At 27.5% G+C, this 27,658-nt stretch overlaps 1 protein-coding gene across 3 annotated transcripts in view; it reads left to right on the top strand.

The window, feature by feature from the left end:
* Positions 1-27,658, top strand: part of LOC107449243 (irregular chiasm C-roughest protein) — a 248,491-nt gene that overhangs the window by 129,699 nt on the left and 91,134 nt on the right. The window contains exon 1 of one of the 3 annotated variants that reach the window (XM_071184650.1): positions 14,350-14,409. The exons of the other annotated variants lie outside the window; for them this stretch is intronic. Coding sequence (XP_071040751.1) covers positions 14,397-14,409 — 13 coding nt within the window. The 5' untranslated portion in view covers positions 14,350-14,396. Of the gene's footprint in view, positions 1-14,349; positions 14,410-27,658 lie in introns of those variants that run through there. 3 annotated transcript variants of the gene reach the window in all.

Genomic DNA, 27,658 nt, shown 5'->3' with positions numbered 1-27,658 from the left:
AAGACAGAAGAAATGCATTTTACCTTAATACACACATCTGTAACAGTATCCGAAATCGGAAGTCATCAGTTGCAAGTTTGTTGATAATAGAAATTAAAAATTATTGAGGAATTTTTCTTCAAATGTTTGGCGTGTTCTGTTCCTGAAAGATTTACTAATATTCTGGAGATTTTTTTCAAGTTCTTCGGCCTTTTCCTTAGGGAAATTTTGTTTCTTATTTGCTGCTAAAAAATGGCGTCTGATTCAGTCAATGACTTTGATGGCAGAAAATGTGATTGTATTAAGTTAATGTCCGATATTTACAGGCTCCCGCTAGACGGCGTACTCGAGCGTTGCGATCGCGAATAGTAAATTACAAAATATTTGTTTGTCATCATAAAAGAAAAATTTATTGTTTGTCTTTCTTATTACAACAATGAATATTTGACTTCAGGCTGGTTCTCGTAGTATTAATCTGAAAGAAAATTATACCATTATATTTTTGTTAAGAAATATGGTAAAGTTTGTTTCTCAAAAAATTGTGCTGTTTACAGACTTGAATGTAATGACGTCGAATTATAGTTGTTTAACTCAACTATTTTAACTCAAAGAGTGCACTGATAAGAATAACTAGATTTTAATAAAAACTAACATGGAATGAAAACATTTTTTATAAATGATTTATAATGGCATAATATTAGTATCGTTTTCTACCTTAATACTTTTGGTATCAAAAAGAATGAAATAACTTAATTTCGCTCTAATAATCAATAAATAATTATATTTACAAACTTAATATGACAGACTTAAATCTAATGATATCGATTTATATTATTTTAACTCAAATAATGCATTGAAATGAATGACTAGATTTTAAGAAAAGAAAAAAACTAGAATGAAAAAATTGTTTTGCAAACGATTTATAATGGCATATTGCTAGTATCGTTTTCTACCTTTAAGCTCTTCTTCACGCTAATGATCATTACACAACTGAATTGTAGTATATTTTTCTAACTTTTAATTTACATATTTTTAATAGAATCGGGTATTTTCACCTTTGTTGATTAACAGATATCTTTTCCTATGCGATAAATAGGATTGTTTGTAAGTTTACTACTTGTGTACGATTTTGATTGACTATTTGTAGTTCGATAGTAAGTTCGACTATTTGCTGGTCCTGATAAATTTGTGAGCCAACTTGATCTGATTATTCAGAAAATGTAATTTTAGAGCTCCCAAGTTTTGCGCAAACGATTAATACACGAACGAGTTTATTATCGTTTTATATTTTCATTTTTAAAATTTTGTTTTTGAATAGAATGAAAAGCATTTTTTTTAGAATTTCAGATCTTTTTTTAAAAAATTTTTTGTAAGTTATGCGAAATTTGAGAACTAACTTTACGGGATTAATGCAGAAAATATGAATTCAGAATTTTTTTTATTTTAATTTGAAGAAGCAAAAGCCTTCAGCAAAAAAACCTTAAAACTCTGCAAAATAGCGTAAGTAAATACAATTGTTTTATTTTGAAAATATTCGACGATAGGAAACAAGCTAAAGTGTTTTATGAATTTTTTTTATATAGAAAACATGACAACTTTTATTACTCGTTTTTGAACTTTGATTAAGTAAAGCGCTGCCTGTGAAGTTTTTCATTTATTTTGTATTTTTTCAAAACATCAGTTGAAGTAAATTTAGAAACTGTGAAAAAATATACCGTTGGGGGAACTTTCTTCGGGCTAGATTTATAATAAAAAAAGAACACTACTTTCGTATGCAAAAAGCGTTTGCGTTTTCAGCGGCATTCTTTCTTTCGTGAAAATAAAGCAAACAATCGTTTGGCATTTCACGCCAAGTTTTTTGTTCTACTGAAAAAAAAACTTTTTATATTAAATGTGTTTTTTTGCTTTTTATACTTGCCTGGCAGTATGCATGAAGGAATTTTGATTTTAGGAATAAAAAGTTCTGTTTCTATGATTAAAAAAAAGTACTTATAATTTTCCTATTACTATTTTTATTTTTTCTTCGTGAAAGTGGCATAATTGCTTTTTAAAGAATGCATGAAATAGTTCATGAATATGGCACGTTATTTTCTGAATAAAAAATGCCAAGTATCTATTTAAAATAAACTCGTGACTGAAAAAGAGTTATAAAAAATAAACGAAAACATTGCTTGAGCCTTTATTAAATTCAAATTAAGTGTTGATTTGCAATTATAATTGTTACAGTTTTTATTTACCGTTCTGATTTAATAAGATTTTAATCGTGCTTTTAGCGTTTTTAATTTTCCAATATCATAAGTCAGATGTTACAAATAGTTTTTTTTGGTTATTTGGGTAACTATGATAAGAATTTCAGGATAGAATTCAGGTTGCATATCGAAGAAGTTTTAATATATTTAATTATGAATTGTGACGATTCTTCTCATTGTAAAAGTTTCAAAACTTTATGTAAAAAATATATCAGTTTTTTGATTTTTTCATGTATTGGGAAAGGCTTAATTTAATATTTTATCATTTTTATATTAAAATCATGACAATTTTTATTGCCCGTTTCTGGAATTAAATATAATTAAAACACCGAATACATTGTGAAAGATTTTCTTATTCATTGTGATAGTTATATATTGTGCTTTACGACTTTTATTAAATAGAAAACATAGTTATTTTCATTTACCGGTTTTTCACTTTAATTACACCAAGCTCTGCTTGTAATTATACATATATATTGAACAAAATAAACTTGAAATAAATTTTAGATTTGTAAGAAATTATACCATTTTGGAAAACTATCTTTGTATTAGGTTTTTACTAAAAAAATTATTGAAAAATACTTTTCTATGGTTTGAGTTTTCAGCGGCATTCTTGCTTCAAACTCTAAGCCTATTTCAAACTAAGCATATTTAATGATTGATTCCCTTAGAAACGCTTTCTTTTCACAAGTTCATCTACTGATTTACTTTAAATTAAAATAAATGTGTTTATTACCCATTGGCAAAATGGGTGTTGTTTTGGGTTTAATGGCGTGAGCACCTTATTTGGACTTCATCACTCTTTTCAACTGTGTTCAAGAGTAATAGTAATCAGTGCGCACGCGTCGTCATTGCATGCGTTGCTATGGCGACCTCTGCTCTTTGATAATTTGTTTTAGAATTCTTTTTTTTTTTAGTTTTGTTATGCATTAAGTTGGTGAGTTTATTTCACTTCATTTTATTCCTTTGCAAAATTGAGGTGGTGTTTGGGAATGAAGTAGCCTGATATGCAATTCAGATATAAAAGAGGATTTCATATACTCATACAATTGATTCAGTGAACTCTTCCCGGGCCGTGGTTTGTAGATGACGTGGAATTTTTTCAACCAACTCATACTTCATAAAAACTGAGTTACTCAGTTATTTCCTTACATTTCTGTTCTATCACTAAAGTTGGTTAGGCCAAACTTGTTAGATAAATGAGTTAAAATACCTCATTTTTCTGTAAATGTTTTCAAAATATTCAACAAAAATGGAGGACTTAAAAAAAATATTTATTAAAAATCAATTTAATAGTTTTCCTTAAAAATTGCATTGAAGTTGTCGTTTTTTTTAAAACATATGCTTGATAAAAACAAGCGAGACATTTAAATTCGTTGTATTTTTAATCACGACTGAAATAACATTATAATGGGGTTATCTGGGTTCCCATATGCATGCTTCTAATTTAAACTAATGTAGGTTCATCAAACTTATTTTCTATCTTATATTTAGCAAAATATGAAAAGTTTTTTTGTTTAAATGTCAGTAGTTACATCAAATATCGAGGCTCTATGGTTGACGGGAGAAAGGGCGCATCTCCAAATGAGACAATCTTGACTCTTATCTTATAGAAATGGCTAGATAATTAGAATTCTGTCCTCGGGTCTCACTGGCAACAGTGCTGCCGTATTATCTCCCCAGTGATAGACGGATCATGGGTTCGAATTTCCTTCCCGTCCTGTTACCGTGAACGGTTTGGGTACTTTTCCTCTCCAAGAAACGCAAATGTGGGTTAGTTTCATAATAAAAAGCCCCCAAGGAAGTTAATATGTCCTAATACTTAATTCAGGAGTTCCCTTGCTCCCTGGGTTGAAACCAAGAGAACAGCCTACCCCCAAACGGGTCGATTGTTAAACCTCGATTCTAAAATAAAATATGAAATTGCATCAAATATATGTAAATATATATCCGTTATTATGTAACGGAAAAAAAAAGTTTTTAAGTATTCCGGAAAAAAATGTTATTTGTAACCGTGAACGTTAAAATACAACTTTCACAAATTATTAAATATTGAACTACCATCACTTAATTTAGGTCATACTAATAAACTCTCAAAATCCATATAAATAATGCTAGAATAATTTTGGAACAAAATTTTTTGAATTTAAAAAATATGTAAATAAATAAATACCAAAAAAAAGAAGACAAAGTTAACAAATACAACTAACAGATAACTAATAAAACTCACAAATACTAATCAAAATCAAGGAAATTTCTGAAAAGAACTGCTTCGGCAATGAAAATAGCTAGAAAATAATCGAAACCAATTTTGCTCGTCATAAAATATTAACAAATAAATGCTAAGATCCGCAGACAGTTATGAATTTGAACGGTAACTCAGGTAATGTTTTCAATCAAAATAATGAACATGTTAAAATTTTGTGCTGCTATCGCTGACGCGTCAATTTAATTCACTGCCAAAACGAAAAACGCCATCTTCTTTTTGCTTCGTATTTTAAAAATGGCGATAATTTTAGAAAAAAATGACATATTTCTTTATTTTAAAGACGATAAATTTATAAAAATTAACATCTTTGTTTTTTGTTATTTTTTAATTTTTTATTTAGCATGTTAAAATTCTCAGAAACGAAATTAATGTCTATTGCTTCTTTAAACGAAAAAACTGCGATAACTATATAACTAGATCTTAAGTAACTCAGGTAATGTTTTCAATCAAAATAATGAACATGCTAAAATTTTGTGATGCTATCGCTGACGCGTCAATTTAATCTACTGCCAAAACGAAAAACGCCATCTTCTTTTTGCTTCGTATTTTAAAAATGGCGATAATTTTAGAAAAAAATGACATATTTCTTTATTTTAAAGACGATAAATTTATAAAAATTAACATCTTTGTTTTTTGTTATTTTTTAATTTTTTATTTAGCATGTTAAAATTCTCAGAAACGAAATTAATGTCTATTGCTTCTTTAAACGAAAAAACTGCGATAACTATATAACTAGATCTTAAGTAACTCAGGTAATGTTTTCAATCAAAATAATGAACATGCTAAAATTTTGTGATGCTATCGCTGACGCGTCAATTTAATCTACTGCCAAAACGAAAAACGCCATCTTCTTTTTGCTTCGTATTTTAAAAATGGCGATAATTTTAGAAAAAAATGACATATTTCTTTATTTTAAAGACGATAAATTTATAAAAATTAACATCTTTGTTTTTTGTTATTTTTTAATTTTTTATTTAGCATGTTAAAATTCTCAGAAACGAAATTAATGTCTATTGCTTCTTTAAACGAAAAAACTGCGATAACTATATAACTAGATCTTAAGTAACTCAGGTAATGTTTTCAATCAAAATAATGAACATGCTAAAATTTTGTGATGCTATCGCTGACGCGTCAATTTAATCTACTGCCAAAACGAAAAACGCCATCTTCTTTTTGCTTCGTATTTTAAAAATGGCGATAATTTTAGAAAAAAATGACATATTTCTTTATTTTAAAGACGATAAATTTATAAAAATTAACATCTTTGTTTTTTGTTATTTTTTAATTTTTTATTTAGCATGTTAAAATTCTCAGAAACGAAATTAATGTCTATTGCTTCTTTAAACGAAAAAACTGCGATAACTATATAACTAGATCTTAAGTAACTCAGGTAATGTTTTCAATCAAAATAATGAACATGCTAAAATTTTGTGATGCTATCGCTGACGCGTCAATTTAATCTACTGCCAAAACGAAAAACGCCATCTTCTTTTTGCTTCGTNGTCAACGAGCTCCACAAAGCAATCGACGTTATTTCTTTTTAAGCTTATTGCAATATTTCTTGAAGTAGAATAATATGCAATTATATTTAGAAAATGTTATGCAGCATTACATTTTTAATGCATAGAAAATTTTTCAATGTTAATCAGTGATTCTTGAAGATAGATTAAAATAAGGATAATAAGGAGTCATAAGTTTTAAGTTTATAGAAGCATATCTAAAATTTTTTGTTTTGCTTTTGTCAACGAACTCCACAAAGCAATCGACGTTATTTCTTTTTAAGCTTATTGCAATATTTATTGAAGTAGAATAATATGCAATTATATTTAGAAAATGTTATGCTGCATTAAATTTTTAATGCATATAAAATGTTTCAATATTAATCAGTGATTCTTGAAGACAGATTAAAATAAGGATAATAAGGAGTCATAAGTTTTAAGTTTATGGGAGCATATTTTAAATTTTTATATTATTCTGTTTTGTAATACGGTAATAATTAATGTCATCATTAAGGGACTGTTCAAACATTAAGTGAGCATATTTTTGTTAATTTTTCACTCCATGAAATATATATTGAAAACAAAAATAGGCAAACCAACCCCCTTACATCCAAACATAAAGTTGTGTCCTACCACTTACAATTGAATTTTTTAAAAGGTATAAAGTGTATAAAAAGTTTACAACAGGTTAAGATAGAATAAAAAATGAACATTCGATAGTTAATTCGAGAATTTTAAAACTGCCATACTTGTTGGAAAAAGTACTATACAAGCGGCTCCTCAGGCTGCAAGAATGCAGTTAGTGTTTTCCATGCTGAATCGGCGATAATTTGACGAACTTTACACAAAGTTTTTTTTTTTTCGAAATTCCAATTTGATCGAAAGTTATTGTGCTGTTAATTTAAAGTGTTTTTATTTGCTAATATTTTTCTCAATTATTTTTGTTTTACGTTTCGATTCGCCTTGCTGCTCAAAATCTATATGACTTGAGAACTTAAAACTACAAATGTCTGTAGAAAAATATAAAAGTGGTACGATGAGATAAAAAAAATAAGATTCAATTATTAATTCAAGAATTATTGACTGTTAAACTTGTTGTTGAAGTCGTGTTAAGGTTGGTTCGTTGAAATGCAATTATAGACTTGACATTTTATGTGCACCATTTTGAATTAAAACTATAACGAGTTTTCTTTTTTCAAAAGACTTATTCATTTGAAAATTATTGCAATTTTAAGTGTTTTATGCAGTTTTTTTATAAACATTATTAATTAAAATAATTATAAACATTATTAATTGTTTATAAACAAAATTAAAAATTGAATTTTTTATAAAAGAATTTAAAACTAAAAATAATTATTGTTTATAAACAATAATTATTCATTCATTGTTGCAGAAAGACTTATCTTTCTTACAATTTCAATTTTATAAGCTCGCGCTTGACTTGATGTCAAAAGTAACAAAATAGCTCAAAAAATAAAAAATAAAAGGGAGATAAAAATCTAACATTTATATCGATTTTTTTAAAAGATATAAAAATTGATAAAAAAAATACGAGAGACATATAAATCTAAATTTAAATATCAAAATTTTTAAAGATATATAGAGATATAAGAACTGTTTTCAATGTAAACTGATACATGATATCGGGGCTATCGTTATGTACTGTGAAGAAGTAAAATTAATTTTCATTTATGGATGCTTATTGTGTCACAAATTATGTATTCCTAAGTTTCATTTTTACCCAAAAATATTTGATTATTTTTCAAATCCAACTATTCTTTCATTTTGTAACGATTAACGATAAATTATATTAATTATATATTTTCTAAGTAAAATGATATTTCTTATTAATCGATTTTCTATTTTATTGCTTTTCCAAAATTTTAGTCGTTTAGTCCAAAATTTTGTATTTTTATAAATTTTTAATTAATAGGTGTTATTTAAATTTATCATAATTTGTCTGAAAGTAAAATTATATTTTGAAAATTTTAAGCTGTATATATTTTTAATGCGTACAAAATAAATTTAATATGCGCATTTTTAAGCTTAATTTTCTCCATCGAAAACAACAGTCTAGTTCATAATTGATTAAAATGTATTTCAAACTTAAGGAAAAAGTTCAAAATATATTAATAATTAAAACCATTCAAATAATATTTAAGTTTAACAGTTCCGTATAATTAATGGATATTAATTAAAAGTTGAATAACCGCTGTGGAAAAATCACAGGAGACAAATTATTCCTCTTTAAAAAAACACTCTTTTTTAGTTGAGTAAACTATTTTACCGTTGCATTAAATTTATAACTATATTATTTTATGACTTAATTATATACTAGATTATCATAATAAAGTAAAACTGTGTTTTTGAATTCATAAACCGCATTCAATTTATTTCGATAATATATTTCAATTGAAATATATATAAAAAAGAATTATAAACTGAAACTATATGTCTGAAATCTTTTAGATGCATGGAAAACTTAATGCATATAACATAATTTGAATAAGCCAATTTTTACGTTAAGCATAGCAGAATAGTTTAAACTGATTATATTTATTGAATATGTTTCAAACTCAAAGAAAAAACACATAACCCCATTTCCACAAGATATCATTAAATAAATTTCAACTTCATAAATTCTTAAAGGAGTTTATTTTATTAAAAATTTAAAACCCATTTTTGGAATCATTACAGCAGTTGAATAAATAAAATATTTTTAATGTTTAAAATGAAGGGAGAAAAATTCTTCAAACAGTAAAAAATAAACTATTCTAACATTTTAACCAATTTCAGTGGAAAATAAAGCTTTAAAATCACTTAATGCAATTAACTTTCTGTACGGAGACTGAATTAATTGATAAATCTCGAAAAAACTGTATATTCTGATAAAGGCTGTGTGAATCTATCTTATAAGTATTTGCTTTATCAAAATTAATTACATTTTAATTGAAGTAGATATTTACAGCTTTCATGAGAAAAGAGAACGGCAATTTTTCCTATCAACAACTAGTCTCAAAATCGATTTCAGAGGCTTAATTAAATTTTCAGGAGAAGCTTTCTCTATTTAAAAAGCAATATACCAGGTTGAGCGTGAAAATAAATGGCGCCAAAATAAATGGAAGGAAAAATGAGATCTTTTCTAATTTGCATGTGTGTGTGTTGAGAAGATATCCCCATTTCTTGGCGAAAGTTGATGGTGTAGATGAGCTAACTACTTAAATTTGAGTTAATTGGAAATTACTGGGTGCTTGGCGTCAAAATCGAATGCCTCAGCAACAAACTAATTCGGTCCTCGTCTTAAAGTAATTTATATTCCAAAACTGCTGCAGAAATGTCACTTAAAAATTAATGCTGCCATACGAAACAAAAAATAAAACAATTGTTTTATAAATAAACAGTCGACTGGTTTAGGCGCAGTTTCATATTGTTTATTTTAGAAGTTTATATAATTCATAATTATGTTTGAATTGATTACAACGCAAGTCAAATGTTTAATCACTTGCATTTTATTATTTATTATATATATATTTTTTAAACTTATTGGTTTAAAATGTAAATAATACGTCATATTGTGTTTTTAAAGTAGTAAGTTATATACAATAAATTTAGTGGAGCGACAGTCCATGGAAGGCCAAGGCCTAATATGCCTATCCTGGTTTTCTTGACCCTTGGGTGCGGAGTAGATGTTCCCGTCGATTCGTCAGCCTAACGCAAAACCCCCAGTGTTTAGTATCCAAGCATGTTTGGCATTCATTTTATCGAGCCATTGAAGGGATGAAAGGTTAAGTCACCCTTGCCGAGGATAAAACCCCTGACTTTTGACACGGGAGTATGATGCACAACCAATCAGCCACTTTGCCTTTGTTATATAATACTTAATAATTATCCATATTTAATTATTTGTGTTCTGCCGTTTGCTAATCACTTTCTTGTATTGGAAGGTTGAAAGAGTATTTCCTAAAAATAAGTCTATTTTTCTTCTGTGTTAGACATTTTTTTGTTCAGGTGTAACTTACGTAATGTTATTTTATGAATAATTTGTGAATATTCAAAATCTTTCACAACTTGTTATTAAATTTTCGTTCTTTTGCCAACGTTCGACAGAAGATACAATTTCAGAATTCTCTTTTAGAAACAGTACAAAATATATTTTGTTATTTAAACGTGCCTGAATTGTTTTGAAGTTTAAGTTTAGCTATGAATAATAAATTTTTACTTATCCGTTCAGCGTAGAAAATATATCTAACGCTATATATTAAAAATTGTACCGAATTACTGATGATAAACGCTTCACACTATATGGATTAATAAGGTCTTAATGAAAAAAAATTGCAGCGTTTATGAATTTGTAAATTTATGCATTTGTAAATGCTAATTAGAATTAGTCATTGACATTGTTATTATAAATTTAAGAAAAAAAATATTTTCTTTGCAAAATCTAAGAGAATCTTTAATGAATGTGTAGTCCACATTAACAAATTTTGAAATATTGTTATACTATACTGTGCATAAATTTTTACGTCAATTTAAGTTTAAAGTGTTCCTTATGGCTGAAATGAAATTGCGCAAAAGTTATTGACCTCGATAATGATTCATTTATTTTTAATCTTTTCCCTTACTTAAACATTTATTTAAAAATGATTCTAAAATGAATTCCTGAAATTTACATAAGACTTGAATTAAATTGGAAACTCATTTCTTTTCTAAAATACATTTTAATTGAAAGTTAAAGTACATAGTCTTATATAGGGAATAGCATGGGAAATGACCACCACGGCTTTGCTGGCACATGCGCACATTTTTGTTTCAATTTTCCTTGACCATTATGCACAAAAATGGCTCAATTTTGTTGATAAAGCACTGAATCTCCTCCTCCAAATGCACGGGTGGATGTGAGTTGACTTCAAATAATTCAATAATTCCTTGGAACGAAAACCAATGCTGCTAAATTACAGAAACTAGGGGGCTAATTCTGATCACCGAAACACAACCATAAAATGTTTCACGCAGTAGTTGGATTGTTTCAGGGGCTTTCTATTTAAATGCGTTGTTCTAAATTGTAGTATCACATTTTTACAAACCCTAAACTATTAACTGTCTAAAATTTTTTCGTTACCAACACTAAATAACTAATTTTCCGTTTAATTCAAATAATCTTGTGGTGTATGGGTTATCTTTTAATTATAATCTGATTAGTTCCAATTGTGATTAGTGTGATTCTCATTACATTTTGGTTAATTCTACTTCTAATTTGTGGAATATTCTCTAGTTAAAAATTAATTTGCTTAATGTTTAAAGTTTTGATCAGGATTTTACAAACATGTATTACCACAGTTATTACCAAACACTATGTATGTGTATTTTAAACGTCTGAATGAATGAAAATAAGTAGCAGCGTGTACATATGTGTATTTTTTAAACGGTCAGCTTATTAAATTAATAAAACGACGTGAATAAAGCTTAAGTAAAAGGTATAGAAAATGACATACTAAGTTTTGATTCCATAAACAGGTATCTTCCTTAGTTCCTCATTTCTCCATTAAGGAAGGTTCTCGTTTATGGAAATGAAAATATTATAGTTTCGATTCTATGAGCAAGGTACTTCCCTAATTCCGCAATTCTCTACTTGTTTATAGAAATTGGCTTACTATGGTTTAGGTTCTATAGACAAGAATCCGCAGTTTCTTCTGCAGTTCCTCAATTTTCCACTGAGGAAGACTCTTGTTTATAGAATCGAAACTATAGTATGTCCGTTTCTGTACACGGTAAAAAAAATCTCCGTCAAATTACGATATAAAGTAGCGGAACTTTGGATGCATCATCTGTAACATCCGTTTTACCGTAAAATCCACTTTTTTACCGTAAAATATCATACCGTATTTTTTACAGTAATTTTTATTTGATTGGAGTCATTTAGGGATTTTAAGGTAATTAATGCAGTGAAAATTACGGTATATTAGAATTTTTGACCTGTAACATGTTCCGGTAAAAATGGATTTTATGGTAAAAAGTACCGGCACCTTGAGGGCCAGTAGTTTTGACCGTAACTTGATTATGAATTTCTCACAGTGTATTTTTGTGCATTATTTACGTTGTTTTGTTCCTTTCATCAGTAGAATAAAGTATACTCTATCCACATTTGATCACTGCCATGATTATAATGAAATTGTAAACAAATTTATTACGTTAAAAATGATAAACTTTTAAATAAATGCGTATTTTACATTAAAGATTTTAATACAGACCTGCGTATAAACCACGAATAATAATTTAAATCTATAGTATTTCTTTTTGCTGAAGATAGCTCGGTTCAAGAACAAAATTAAAAAAAAATATGCGGCTGTTATTTTTATTCTTTAAAGAAGAAAGAAAAAAAATACTCAAATTAAGAAAGTGATAAATGTATAGTAAGATAAAATAAAAAAAGGAAGTAAAAAAAAGGACTTAAAGTGCTACAAAAGAAAGACGCATATCCCGTTTTAAAAGCTTGGTACAGTTCTAAGGCTTTGCTGCCCATTACGGTTTATCCTGGAGGAATTCGCAGCTTAATAGTGCTTACTGAAGTTACAGTAACAAGAGATTTCCTGTTTTTGTCTGGCTCCACTTTTTTCCGGATAATGAAGAAGAAGAGTGAACGCATTATGGTAGAACCGGGATCTTAAAACCGATGGATCCTTTTTTAAATCTAAGATAGCTGCTATGAAAATTGCTGAAATATTCCTGGAATGAACTACAAACATTGGACAATAAATATAAATAAGAATATTAAAGCGTTAGATATTTTTATTCCAGGAAAGAATGTGAATTTGGGTTTAGGAGAAATACTGGATGCGGAGGTTAAAATAGAGTTAAGGGCTTATGAAGTTTTGTTTTGCACATTAAGGTTTTTTTTGTTGGTAATTAGTAGTAAATATTTTAAGCTTGATTATGGATCAATTTTTCGAATATTTACATATTTATTAGTAAATTACTGTTTTGTACAACATATTAATAATTTTAGCTAATATCATTTTTAATTTTTCTATCACGATTTTTTTCTTCCAGAAAAAGATTCTTAAGGATTTTTTCGACCAGCTATCGATTACTAGACTATAAATTTAAATAAGAATAATAAAATGTTAGATTATTTTTCCTCAAAAAATTTTAAATTTGGATTGGTTTCGAAGAAATACAAGTAAAAGAAGATGAAACAGGAATAAGAGTTTTTTTTGTACATTTTTGAAAATTCACGATAAAATATTTTACATTTGAATGTATTTTACAATTAGCATTTTTTTATGTTTAAATAGTTCTTTGTTAACTATTTTAATAGTCTTAAAACAAAATAGTTTTGGACGAAACTATTTTTAAAATCTATGTTAAATTATCTACATCGTTTGTTTGTCTCTAATGTCACAGTTTAATTAAAGATGAAAATGACCATGTTGAACTGTAAAATAAAAGATGAATTTGAATATTCTGATGGTGAAAAATATAGATTCTTAACTTTATATCATTCATTTAATGAATAAGTGTTTAAATCTATTGTGTAAATAATTATCTGGGATTCACTGTAAAATAAGTTAACAATGTTTGAAATAAAATTAAACTGTTTTTAAAAAATTGTCAATCAGGCTAGATTTTTCCACCTGGATTAAAACGTCAAAATCAATGAATAATTCTCATTTTTTTAAAAATCTTTAGGAACCGAAATAATGTAGCGTTGGAGTAAACTTTTAAATATTATGAAACTGGATTGCAAACTGTGGTTTTTCTTTTTATTGACGTTTAGCGCCATTTCAGAATAATCATAGATGGCGCTGTCTAAAGATGTAAAGATAGGCTAAAATTGACTTAACAGTCATAAATAACTGTTGCATGCTCATAACAGTTATAAAAATAGTAATTTAATTTTTAAAAAAAATAGTGTGAGTACAGAACCTCGAAAATAAGCCTTAAGGCGCTGTATATTATTTATACTGATGCATTCCTGTCATACTTTTTTAATTTTGTTAATAAAATAAGTTAAAATATATCTGCAAATTTATTTAACTGTATTTGAATGAATTTTATGACAATTTTATTTGAATTTACTGAAATTTACAATAATCATCATTTTATTATTATTTTTTTTTTATTAAAAGTGTTTTTTTTTAAATTGCAGTTTATACACTGTTGTATTTGTTTTATACGAATTTAAAAAAATTTTTAAAAGTACTTATTACGAATTTCACATTTTTTTTAAAGTAGTTATTACGAATTAAACATTTTTTTTAACATTTCATAAACACATATGAAGTTATTTAGATTAAAAACAGTATTTTACATACAACTATGTCTAACTATATTCTATTTTTTAATTGTAGGTAAGAATTAATATCATTCTCCTGATGTCATGTAGTTGCTATATTTTTTCGTATGTGTATCAGAGGTAGGTTAGTTTTTTCAATTACTTTTGTTTAATGTATTTTATATAAATCTTAAGCTTCTCTCGATAAAAAAAAAGAAACTTTAGTAAAAGATAAGCGAACTGTTTTTCTCGAACGCCATCTAGTGGCAACAAGAATGATTTACTACCAGTCGGTTTCAAGATTTGAACATGGAGAACTTGTGGGATTCCGCTCTAACGTAATTTCGCTTTCGGAGGACGATATACGGCTCTAACCCCTACACCATCCAACCACACACAGGAGATGGTTCTTAAATCCGAAAAAAATGTGTTAAAATACATTTGTGTACAATTACACATGTGACACTATGACACATATGACATTATAGCGGATGAGAATACCTTCCATTTAAGTTGTCATAAGCTACTTTAACTATATAATTTACTTTAAAAGTTAAATAGTATAGTATACACTAATTTTGAAATAATATTTAACTTAACAGTTTTTCGAATTTATTGCTAAATATAACAACTATTGTTTTGGAAAAAATATTTTAGTATCTATATTAAAATATAATTTAGTATATATAATAAAGTATTTTGTATAAAAATATATATACATTAAAAATGTATATATAACCATAACAAAGAAATACGAAAACTAGCACTTTTACAAAATTTTATTAAAAATAACAATTAAAAATTATTAAATGAAAAAAGATATTGATTGCGTTATGAATCATGATATTTCCGAAAAATAATTCACTTGCTGTACAGGAAGAAAACAAAAAAATACCATAAAAGGAATTTCCCAGTGGTTTCCATCTCAAACCATCTATACAGGAAAGCTATCTCTTATCCGATTCGTCAACACCAAGCTTTTCTTTTTTTTTCCCCTATACTCTTCTCTTTTTCCCTTTTAATCCATCCACTGATAGGGAATATAAACAAAAGAGGCTTGAACCGGAAACACTAAAAGGAAAATGTTTCCCTCCAACTTCTACCAGAACTTGCTATACAAACATTTTCAAGCGTCTTAATAATCGGGATCTGGAAAAACAGGAAAAAATAATATAATCCTGCTCTTTACCCTTGTTTGGTATTTGGAATCAGGAAAAAATGCTTAGCTCGGCTTTTTTTCCTCGTTTTATATTATATAAAGGATTTCATGTCATCAAATTTTTGTGTGGACGTTTTCAGTAGGCTTTGTACTAGCATTAAAAATTCATAACAATAAACAAAATTGAAAAAAAAAATCTATTTACTGGTCATTTTTAACCAGATCGCAAATGTAAAGATTTTGTTAAATGAAAAATAAGGTATATTTTTTCCTTGATTACAATTTTTATAAAATGTCTTTAAAATTAGATTTTGAAACCCCACCATGCTATAACTTATGACAATATTTTATAATTTATATAACATTGCAAAATGTTCAAAAAAATTGTCTATAATATTTCAGAATCGGCACAATATACATTAAAATGTCTATGATATTTCTAAATGAGTAAAACGTTTAAGAAAAACATCTATAGTATTCCGGAATAATATATAATATTCGAATATAATTCAATAATTAATAAATAATTCCGGAATATATAATATTTGATAAAAATATCTATATTCTAGCATTAGTATAACACTAAGAAAAAAATATCTATAATATTGAGTAATACGTAGAATATTTCATGATCTCATGTCATTAAATTTTTCAGATGACGTTTCAGGAGACTTGTGCTAGCATTCTAATCGTTCCAAATTCACACGATAAACAAAATAAAAATAAAATGAATAAAATAATAATAAAAACATAATAAAACATAATAAATAATAAAAGCATTAATTACAGTATTTCCTCGATTACAATTTTTATAAAAATGATATTTATAAAACCACTGTGATACAACTTTAACAATATTAAAAAAATATATATAATAATGTAAAATTTTCAAAAAATTATCGATAATGTTCTAAAATAGGAAAAATATCCATAAAAAGGTCTATAATATTTCTGAACGAGTAAAAAGTCTAAGAAAAATATCTAAGATATTCCGGAATTTGTATTATGTTTATGAAAAATATCTATACTATTCAGAATTTGTGTAACATCACGAAGACAAATATCTGTAATATTTTGAATACGTGGAATATTCCATGAAAAAGAATGTTTTGGTAAAGTATAAGTTTTAACATTTTGTAGTGTTTAATTATTGTGTCTTTCTTTAAACTTACAGTAATCTAAATGGTTTTAATAGCGAAATATTTTAAGACTAGTGCAAAAACATGATTTTAGGCAGAATTTTTGAAATTGAGTTTATTGCAATATTGAAATTCTTGTGTTCTAGCTTTCTAAATATACGTTACTTCTGTTTGTACTTTAATTATTTACAAAGTTATATCAGCTTTTGCGCAAAGTGATAACAGTGGGTAGACTTATGATTTTAAGTATTGAAATGCGTTTATTTCAAAATCATATTTTTACAAATTTTGCCCCACCTTAAACACGATATCTCATGTTTTTAAAATAATTGTTTACAATTTTTCACTAGTGTTTATAGCTATAGCACACATGTTGTAAAGTGTGAACTACTAAGAGAAAAAGAGTAGAATTTTATTTTTTATGCCTCTTTTTTCGCAAAGACGAGTGCTGATATTTTTAAAAATATGCTCTTATAACTACATTGATCGCTAACTCAGTATATATGCACTTGTTTTTAATATAATTGTTCAAAACATAGTTGATATCCTCCTAAATGAAATCCTCAAAGGAATTTCTTGTTTGTTTAAGGTAATAGAAATTTTTGAAAGCGTTTGGTGTATATACACATTTTTGCTGTTTAAAAATTATATTTGCCATAATAATAATTATGGTATTTAAAAATAATATTTTTTTCTTGTTTTATATCTTTTTACACATAACAAAACTAATGAAGTAGTTTTTTTTAAAAAATTTTATATTAAAGTTTAAAAAAAAGTTGTCGAAACTAATCTGATACCTTGATAGGTATCCGACTAGTTTAAAAACTTAAAATATAAAGCTTTTCAAGCAGTTATATTTAAGTTATACCTTAACTAAAAGATTTTAATTATAAATTGCCATTTCAAATGCTTGAAATAGCTTAAACTTTATTTAAATCGACTTAATGTTCTTGAATCAGTTAATAAATAAACATGAGATGCTGATTCAAGACTAGTTATGATGATTAGGTTGTCTGAAAGATGGTTTAAATAATAGTAATGCATACTCGTTGCGCCTCTAATTTCTGAAGTGATATTTTAATTTCTCAAAATTCTTCAAAGTGTAGGTTTGAGTTTCAATGTCTTGCAAACGCAAATGTTATTTGGTTTAGCACTATGATACAAGTTGTACTTAATACTTAGAAATTTTACGAACGATTTTTTTTTACATCCGCGTGTCTTTAAATATATATTTTTTATTTAATGTGTTCTTTTTTCATTTAAATTTTTTGAGTGCTCCTTACACTATTGTATTGATATATTTTGCTTTGGGCATATTGATTCAATATTAGAAAGCACTCCTTTTTACAGATATAATCGTGTGAGCTGATGAGGAGATTATATTTTTTCATTGTTTTCCGGATTTTTAATATTTGTTTAGATAATTAAAAAATATTTATTTTTTAATACTTTTGAAAAATATTTTAAGTAGGGGAGAGTGGTGTCAATTATAACATTTTTTACTTAACTATTTTAACTAACAAAAAATCCAATATATTATTAGTATTAATTGACAGACGAGTAAAGTAGACTATCCTCTACTAGAAAAAAAATTAAATACCTGATTTTAAATATTATTATATTAGTTATTAACAATTTTTGACAGTCGTGCACTTGTTACAATTGTCCCCACTTACGGGGTCAATTGTAACAGTTCATAAATTCAACTAAAACATAGTTAATTATACATATTATCATAGTTGTGATATATTTTTTTATTGATCNACGAAATTTCTAAAATAATTTTGTTCATCTTTATTTAAATTTAGCTTTGTTAAATCTCACAGCTACTTAAAAAAATTCTGCTTCTGTTTATAAGTTTGCAAAATAATAGAAAACGTTTACTTGAAATTTTAAAGCTATAAACTAGTCCCAAATTTATAAGTATGCAGATTTGATTCTCTAATAACTCAGGTTCAATTTATTGTCATTTTTTATATCGGTGTTATGCGTACACTGTAATAAAATTCCGGATCAAATTACTGTATAAAGTACCGGTAATTTGGGTGCATCATCCGCAGAATCCATTTTACCTTTTTAAATTGGATACATTTATCAATGAAAATCGGATACGTTGAATTATAATATCGATATTTTGAACTTAAAAAAGCAATTCATCTTTTCGCTAAATTAAAAGTTTACACAGCTATATTAGTAAAGTAACGAAACCAATGTTTTCTCATATTATTCAGTAGTAATATATGTTGTCGAATCATATTTTGTTAATGAATTTATTCTCACAACTATAAATATATATGTTCTTGTTTCAGGCAATTCTACTGGAAATTTAAAATCAAGTTTTCAAATCGATAGCGATAAATTATATTTAGAAGCTTCTCACCTACTGTGTAAAAAATTTCGAATTAAATTACAGTATAAAGTACTAATAAAGCACTTTGGGGGCATCATTCGCAAAATCAATTTTTATCATAAAATATAATAGCTTAATTTTTACTGTAATATTTGTTTAATTTGACTGATTTAGTGATTACGATAATTTTTACAGTAAAAATTGCGGTAGTTAAAATTTTTTTCTCGCAACATGTTCCAGTAAAAATGGATTTTACCGTAGAAAGTTTCACCACTCAGGGTGCTAGTACTTTTTTTTTTACCGTAATTTGATGCAGAATATTTAACAGTGTATGATGCCATTAAATTGTATATTCTAATTGCAGTTACCCAGTTACTGACAATTATTTTAATCCAATGTAACTGTAATCTCCTTAATCATCGATTGTCTAAACTTATGAAAACTCAGTAATTACTAATTCATCTGCATCCTAATTTAAAGATATTCCACTGGAAGTATTTATTTACCTTTCTCTGCATATCACGTAAATAAGATTTATTTCAACTGGGCTTTCCAATACTGTGGAAAGAGATTCTGCAATTCGAGACCTCCTGGATGAAATCGTATTATTCCCGAGAGATACTTCGGAGGCCTTTTGCACTGGGGATACATTTCGAAGTTGATTACGTATTCGGGACCCCTGCCAACGGTTATATTGCGGTGCGGGGTGGCCGATTTTTCTCGGTATCACCGTCAATGACTGTCAGGGAAAAGTTTCTTTACGAATTCCTTAGTGCGTGGAAGTGTTTGTGAATTTGAGATGAGGATAGGTAGTTGGAGAATTGATTGACGATGGATGGCTTTCGTTTGGTCGCGTATTATGTATTTGAGATTTTGCGTGGTGGATGGAATGCAATTTGCTACGCATCTGTCGGAAATTTAAAATGGAACATAGTTCGAGATTTATTTGTTGAGCGTAGTAATAATGGCAACATTGCTTTCGGGCTTTTTGCCAGAGAATTGTTAATTTTGCAAGCAGATATTAAGATATAAGGAAAAAAAAAACATCTTTTTTTAAAAAATCAATTTCTAAATATCATACTTTAAGGGAAATAATCTGCTGGCTTATTTCTAAATTTATTTGCTGTATTTTGGAGCACACGTTGAATAATTTTTGTGTAGTGTTGTATTTCTCATCCAATTTCTTAGTGCATGGAATCGTTTGTGAATTTCAGATGAGGATAAGTAGTTGGAGAATTGATTGACGATGGATGGCTTTCGTTTAGTCGCGTATTATGTATTTGAGATTTTGCGTGGTAGATGGAATGCAAGTTGCTACGCATCTGTCGGAAATTAAAAATGGAACTTAGTTCGAGATTTATTTGTTGGACGTAGTAATAATGGCAACATTGCTTTCGAGCTTTTTGCCAGAGAATTGTTAATTTTGCAAGCAGATATTAAGATATAAGGAAAAGAGAAAACGTCTTTTTTAAAAAATTAATTTCTAAATATCATACTTTAAGGGAAATAATACAGAGATGCCAACTTGCTCCGGACAGCAAATATATATTTTAAAGTGGTAGTTTATCAATTGNTCGATTGTACTTTTGGAACAAGCAAAAATAGTCAAATATTTGCAAATTTTACTTTGTAGTTATTTACTCTTATTTTAATTGATTTGGCGTGTCCGGAGCAGTTGGCATCTCTGAATAATATGCTGGTGTATTTCTAAATTTTATTTGCTGTGTTTTGGAGCACGCTTTGAATAATTTTTGTTTAGTGTTGTATTTCTCATCCAATTCCTTAGTGCATGGAATCGTTTGTGAATTTTAGTTGAGGGTAGGTTTTTGGAGCATAAATTGGCGATATATGATTATCATTTCGCTGGGTATTATGTGTTTGAGATTTTGAGTGTTAGATGAAATACATCTTGATACTCACATTTTGAAATGTAAATGTGGAATAAATTTTCATATTTATTTATCGAGCACAGTTATAATGCCAACAATAATTTTGAACTCAAAGATTGTTAATTGTTGCAAGTGTATGATATGGAAAAATTCAATTGGAATTGTAATTACAAATTTTACATTTTAATAAAGTAAAATGTATGTGCTGATGCATTATTACTAATTAAATTGTTTCTATAAACCTCGAACAATTTTTGTGTTGTATTTCTTCTTGTATTACTTCACCAATTCTTCATTAGAGGGAAATGTTTGTGAATTTCAGAGGAATATATAGGTTGTTAGAGAATAGAATAAATTGACGATAAATCGCTTTCTTTTGTTCTATATTTGAGATTTCACGTGGATGATAGACATTTACAACTAATATATCTCAAATGAAAAATGGAAGATATGTTCATATCTGTTGGTCGAGCATAGTGATAATTGCCAACATTGCTTTCGAGCTTTATGCTAAAGGATTCTTGTTGTTTCAAGTTGAAATAAAATAGTACAAAAATATGTTTCAATTTATTAAAACTTATTAATAAGTATAATATTTTAATGAACATGACAAATTATTAACAAATTTAATTGTTATTAATAAGAATGCAGATTTAATACATAATTTTAAGCAAATATACATATTGCATTTACTGTATAGTGAAATTTTTCATCAAAATCTTATTAATTTAATTATTATTGCCCATTGGTGGTTTAGCAAATGGACAAAATTGGGAGATTGTTTCGTCCCAATACTTTATTTACCTATCTAATAATATGGAAAAACCGGTTTTGTTATGCAGAGAAGCCTGCAGACTAAAATATGAATTTTTACGAGCAGAACAGTCAGTGGGTTAATTGAATTTCAGATGATATATTGACTGTTGGAGGATATAATTGACGATTCGATTCGCAGAATTGTTTGTCAATTTCAGATGTTGACTAGTTGTTAATGAAAAAGATTGACGGCAAATGTCTTTTATATTAGACTCACATTATGAATTTCAGATTTTACGTGATAAAAAAAAAAGACTGTTTGCTGCGTGCATACTAGAAATTGAATAAACGATCTCTCACATTCGTTTTCTAGTATGCAACGTGTACGTATTGCAATTGCTCTTATTTTTAGTTGTCAAATAACGTAAAAATATAATAATTTGCTTCTTTTCAAATAACACTCATTGTTAAATGTCTCTGATAATTTAATTTTAGACCTAGTAATTCAGTGCAATATGAAATAAAGAAAGATATCTAAATCTTATGTTTTCTTTTTCGTTATATCAAAATTATATTTATTTCTTACTAATGGCATTACATTGCATTGTACTTATTGTGTAAATAAGTTATTTCTTTTTTCTCTTTAATCACCATTTTTGCAATATGGTATAACTGAATATAATTTTGTTGAATTATTTGACTATTTAATTTCTATCTATTCTATTACGAATCTTTGGCGACTCATTTTTACAACTAATCTTTGCACTGAATGAGTTAAACGATGTAATTGTGAGGTCTGAAAAGAAAAAACAGAAATTTTTTTTAAAAAAAAACTTTAGTATTGAAAGCATGCTAAATTACTGTTTAGAAAGATAAAAACACTCGATCAATAGCTACTATAATAACATGCTAGATGGCAGCACCGTACTTCTCGATCTCTGCTCTGTAAGATAAGCGTTCTTAGATGGAAAAGAAACATAAGAGGAAAGGATGCGGTTTCAAAGGATAATGCTGAATATTTAGAGCATCTAGATCAAATATCTCGTATATAGTTCCACACAATTATGCAGAATACATAAACAAAGTTACTTTCGTAATAGTGAAATTTCCTTTTCCTTTCGGTTATAAAAAATTGTCTCGTGTTCCTTTCGAATTTAGGTATTAATTCTTTATCACAAATCTTGATTAAAACATTCTTGGATTATTTTATTAAATGCACTGTTAAGTATAATTTCGATTTATTTACAGATAAGGAAGAAATTTTTCAGAGTATTTTTTATACAGAACTAAACATAATCTTGTACTAAACTTTCATTTACATAAGGGTTTGTTTCGTTATGTAATTCTTAAAAATAATGTATTTCTACAAAAAATAATGTATTTTTAGTATTTATTTATTCTACCAGCATATGAAGTATTAAACTGTACAATTTTGTATTTAATTTGCGTAATTAAAAGTGTGCTTATTTGGCATTTTAATCCTCTTTTTTTAGTATTTCATCATTAGACTGAACCTCAATTTTAAAAAAAATATATATTTTTAAATTTATTTTTTTTAAATTCTTTTTCGTGAGACTAAATTTAATTTCTTTTAACATTTTACTATAGGTAGTNATGTTTATTATTGTTACGTGCAATGGCAAAAAATTAAAACAATAATAATATCAATAAATAATTTTAACGTTTAATACTTATTAAGACTTCAGTACTGTGCAATTCTTCTCAATTTTGTTAAAAAACTTTTTTAAACATAAGCTATTGTTGAAATCTTGAAATTAATTTCTTTTCCGGTAAAACTATAATCGACCCTTTATAATTTTTTATGCGCAATTATTATCTCTTTGAAATTCAAAGTTATTTCGTTTAATTTATTATCTTTTATGTGAAATTTAGTTCTTATTTTTTTTTAAATAGTTATTTATATCTTTCTATTGGGTTCAGATTTGTGTCATATATGTCTTGTTAAAATCTAGAATCTTTTTAGAATAGTTTGTATCTCTCGACTTGTATGCTTTCATTTTCTTCCTATTTCAAAATATCCATATTGTTCATTTTTAAAATTATTTTACTGCTCTTGTATAAATTGAGTTAGATGCTAAAATTTATCACTTTAAAAAAGTAGATTTAAAACATTAACTTCTTCTTTTTTTTCTTCAGAAATCTATGTAATAAGCCGTATAATTTTCGAGTAAGAGCAGAATTTTTTTTAAAAAGTGTTCACTGCAATCTGATAAATTAAAGTGCTAGTTTTAAGGAAACTCTGAGGTTTTCTATCTTTCAGTAACATTACAAAATTCCTATCTATTTACAAAATAAATTGTTGATGTTTAACTGATATTAATCACTAAACTTGTTACTAGACTTTATCTTAGGGATCAAATATGCATTAAAGTACCTTTCATCAGGCGTTCTACTTCCTCTAGTCAGCAAAAAGATGGCACAAAGCAAATCAACAATGCTGAGCGTGTCTCTTTGTCAAAGAGACATGCTCAGTATATCGTTGCCAACATCAGAATCGTTGTTGTCGCAGAGGTTACAAATATATTAACTCAAAGCTATGCAAGCATTGATTTAGACGAGGTTTTTACAAACATTTTCCATTCACTGTATAGAAACTTTCGAGCAACTTATCTATTCTTGTCATATATTCTGAAATTTTTACTTCTAAAAAAGAAAGCTTCATGATGGTAAAGAAGAAAGGAGAACTTTCTCTTGGACAGGTGATTGTTCTCGAGATGAAAGGAATAGAAACTTTCTTTTCCGGAGACACTACTTGAGTAAAACGGGAAAATAAACAAAAAAAACCTGGAGAAATGAGCTCCACTCCGGTATGTGAAAGGAAAAGGAATAAAGGGAAAGAAGATGGAACCACAACAGGAAAAGAAGGATTTGGAAGTATTGGAGGAACTGTCAACACAACGAATGATTATTCGTCTTTCAAAGAAAGGGGCTGAAAAAAAAAAGGCTTCTAAGTTACTCGTATCTGAGGTTTTCTAGCTCGTCTTTTTGTTCGAAATCTATTCTTTTTTTCTTATTTTCGAAATTCTGATAAATTTTTAGATCCTGTCAAATGAAGGAATTGATCCCTTTTAAATCTATATTTACTTTGCCCTTGGTGGGATATGGGATTTGGACTGTCAGTAGATTTTTAAGATGAGTTTAAAAAGAAATTAAGTTATTCTACTAAATTCGCTGTGTGTGTTAGATTTTGCTGTCATCAGTTAGTTAGGTTATCTTCAATAGCTCATGCCACTTTCCGTCGTTATTATTTTCGTTATGTTTATTTGTCCTTTGATGGTAAGTTTTTTTTTCGTACGTTCAGTATAATAAGACTTCAATTATTTCACTTCATATCATATAGTCTCTTTAAAATTCTAGTGAATTCTGAAATAAAAGTTGATTTATGTCAGAGAGAAGAGGGAATACGCGCTGTGTATTGTAATGCCAAAACTCTAAATAAAAAAAGGTGCATCGAAGAAAAGAAAGACCAAACATTAATTTCCTGAATTTGGTAACCAGGATTTTATTCCTACTCCACAAGAGTTATAATTTGCCTTTTTTTATGGAAAAAAGAAAACATTGGTGCCGGCACGATTAATTTTGTATTTGAAATCTTACTTTTTAACACCTAGTTTATCGCCTATTTAAGTATATTTGTTGTACCGAAAATACCGAAATACGTTTGAACTTACCTTGGGAAAACTTATGCAGAAATTATCTACAGCGAATTCGCACAAAAATAATTTTTGCAAATTTGTATAAAACTGCCTTTCCCAAATTCGCACAAAATATACATCACCTAAATTTGTGCAATAATAGCTCTAAATGTAATTTTTAAAAATATATCCAAACACAAATAAATAAAATGTACAAATTTATTTGGAAGTTTACAAGAATCTTATGTGCAACGTATATTGTTATTATGTGCAATTTATGATACCATAACATAAAATTTATATTGTTTGATAAATTTCTTTCTTTTTGACACAGAATTTACACTTGCTTTTCATCAAAATTATTTGATATGTACAAGGCTTATTCACAGTTGGTGTTGCCATCAATATACACAAAAATGGCTCTCATTATTTTTATTTTCGTATTTACTTTCATAAATATAATTTGCTAGTCTGAGAGAGATTACTCAAACAATTTCTCCAGATGTTTCACAATCATCTTACAGCACTAATGGAGGCTATCAGTATTCCTTTCCCTCTCTGTTTTCTGATGACGTCTCTTATATTAATTTTACCGTTTGTTCCATGCGGGCGAAATTGCAAGCAATTCTAGTTTATGCTTATCTTTAGATGATTCTTATGCGTACATTTGGCGTCAGCTATCCATTCATGGCGCCAGAAGTTGTTTCTTTTTGATACTGTTTAAACAACGTTACCGAATTTTATAATCATTATTATAACAATAAGGATGCAGGCAAAGTGCTTCTATAATGATATTTAAGTTCTCTAACTGCTTAAGTTTCTTAAATGATAAATTTTCTTTTGATCTTTGCGAAACAATAAACAAATATAAAACATTAAAAATTTCAAAAAAGGCTTTTTTTTCTCCATATTTTCTGAAATAATGTTTCTTCTTTTGATCGTTGGAGATATATCCATTTCATGTTTTTGCGGCAGAATAGTTATTTTTCTTTAGATCACTTAAAAAATATGTTTTTTGATACTTTTTGATTAAAATTTTTTTATTAACTTTAAAAGTGATATATGTATATACATTTAGAATAAAAAAATTTTTTTATCATAATCACAAAAGTAATAAGTGTTTGATATGTTATGGTAAAAGGATTTAATTTTTTTAAAGGTTAAAATTAGTTGATATTGTTTACTTTTTTAAAGTAGTCGAAATAACATCTGTTATTATTGTTTCATCATTTTTAAAAACATTGACATTTAATAAAAACATTGCATTAGGATTTAATCTAAGCGTTTTTTTTCTAATCCACGATCAGCATACTTCTTAGGAAATTCATAAAATTATTTCAATAAAACGTCATTAATGTTTGTATCCATACACTAATATCCTAAGTAAACAATATTTTCTTGACTAATAGGGCGTAAAATATAGTGCTTTAATCTATCAATTAGAGATCCAACTAACTGCTAAATGAAATAAATAAAGGACTGCTTTGGAGATAATAGCAATTAAATTTATTTCCATTTTATTCCACTTTACAAATCAACATTGAACGTTTCTGCAATAAACATCGTAATTCCCCTCATTTTCCAGAAAGAACTGAATCCCGGTTGCGAGATTTAGCAGTGATTTTCTTATCTATCAATAATTTGAAACGCATTATTTAATGTGCTTATAGATATTTCTTTTCCAAATATTTTTTCTTTATATAATTGTATTCTCAGAAATATTTATTTGCAAACACTATAAAATAAAAGAGACATGTATTTTAACGATATTAATTATCTTACTAAAATGCTATATCCCCGAAATCCACTGTAAAAAAATAAATATACAAATTCCACGAAACTTTCTTCGTTTTTGATGAAATAATTTCCTGGCATGTGATCCGAGCGAATATTTTGTCAAAGTGACGAAATAACTATCGTCACATCTCTAAGAAACAAATTTCGTCAAAAGTAAAATAATATTTACAATGGCAATGTTTTTTAACTATTGGTATTGTTGACTACGTTTTGTTGGATACCATATAGGTGAATCAACGATGCCTTGACATCACAAGAAGGGCAGTGAGAGAAATCAAATCCATGCCCGAAGTGGGATCCGAACCCGAAATCTTTCTAATATGAGGCGAACTTCATGACCACAGTACTGTCCGGTTATTTCGCTTATTTCGTTATTCTAGTTTCGATCCTTCAGTCTTCATTCTTATTTCGTCATTCTAAATAACCATCAAAATGCACTGCTATTAGGTTCCGAGTTGAGGAAATATTTTCGTCATATATTTGCGAGTTCGCTTTTCGTCACACATCACGTGATTTCGACGTGATATGATTCTCAAAAATAAGGAAATACAACTCAAGAACTACTGAAATGTCAAAAGCGAGTGTCTAATTTCTGAGAATGTAAACATAAAAACATCCCTGAGTTCCTGAGGATATATATATAT

Source organism: Parasteatoda tepidariorum, chromosome 8 (assembly GCF_043381705.1).
Source record: "Parasteatoda tepidariorum isolate YZ-2023 chromosome 8, CAS_Ptep_4.0, whole genome shotgun sequence".
Classification (NCBI taxonomy): Eukaryota; Metazoa; Arthropoda; class Arachnida; order Araneae; family Theridiidae; genus Parasteatoda; species Parasteatoda tepidariorum.
Note: the sequence above shows the minus strand (reverse complement) of the source record. Positions and strands in the feature narration are given on the sequence as shown.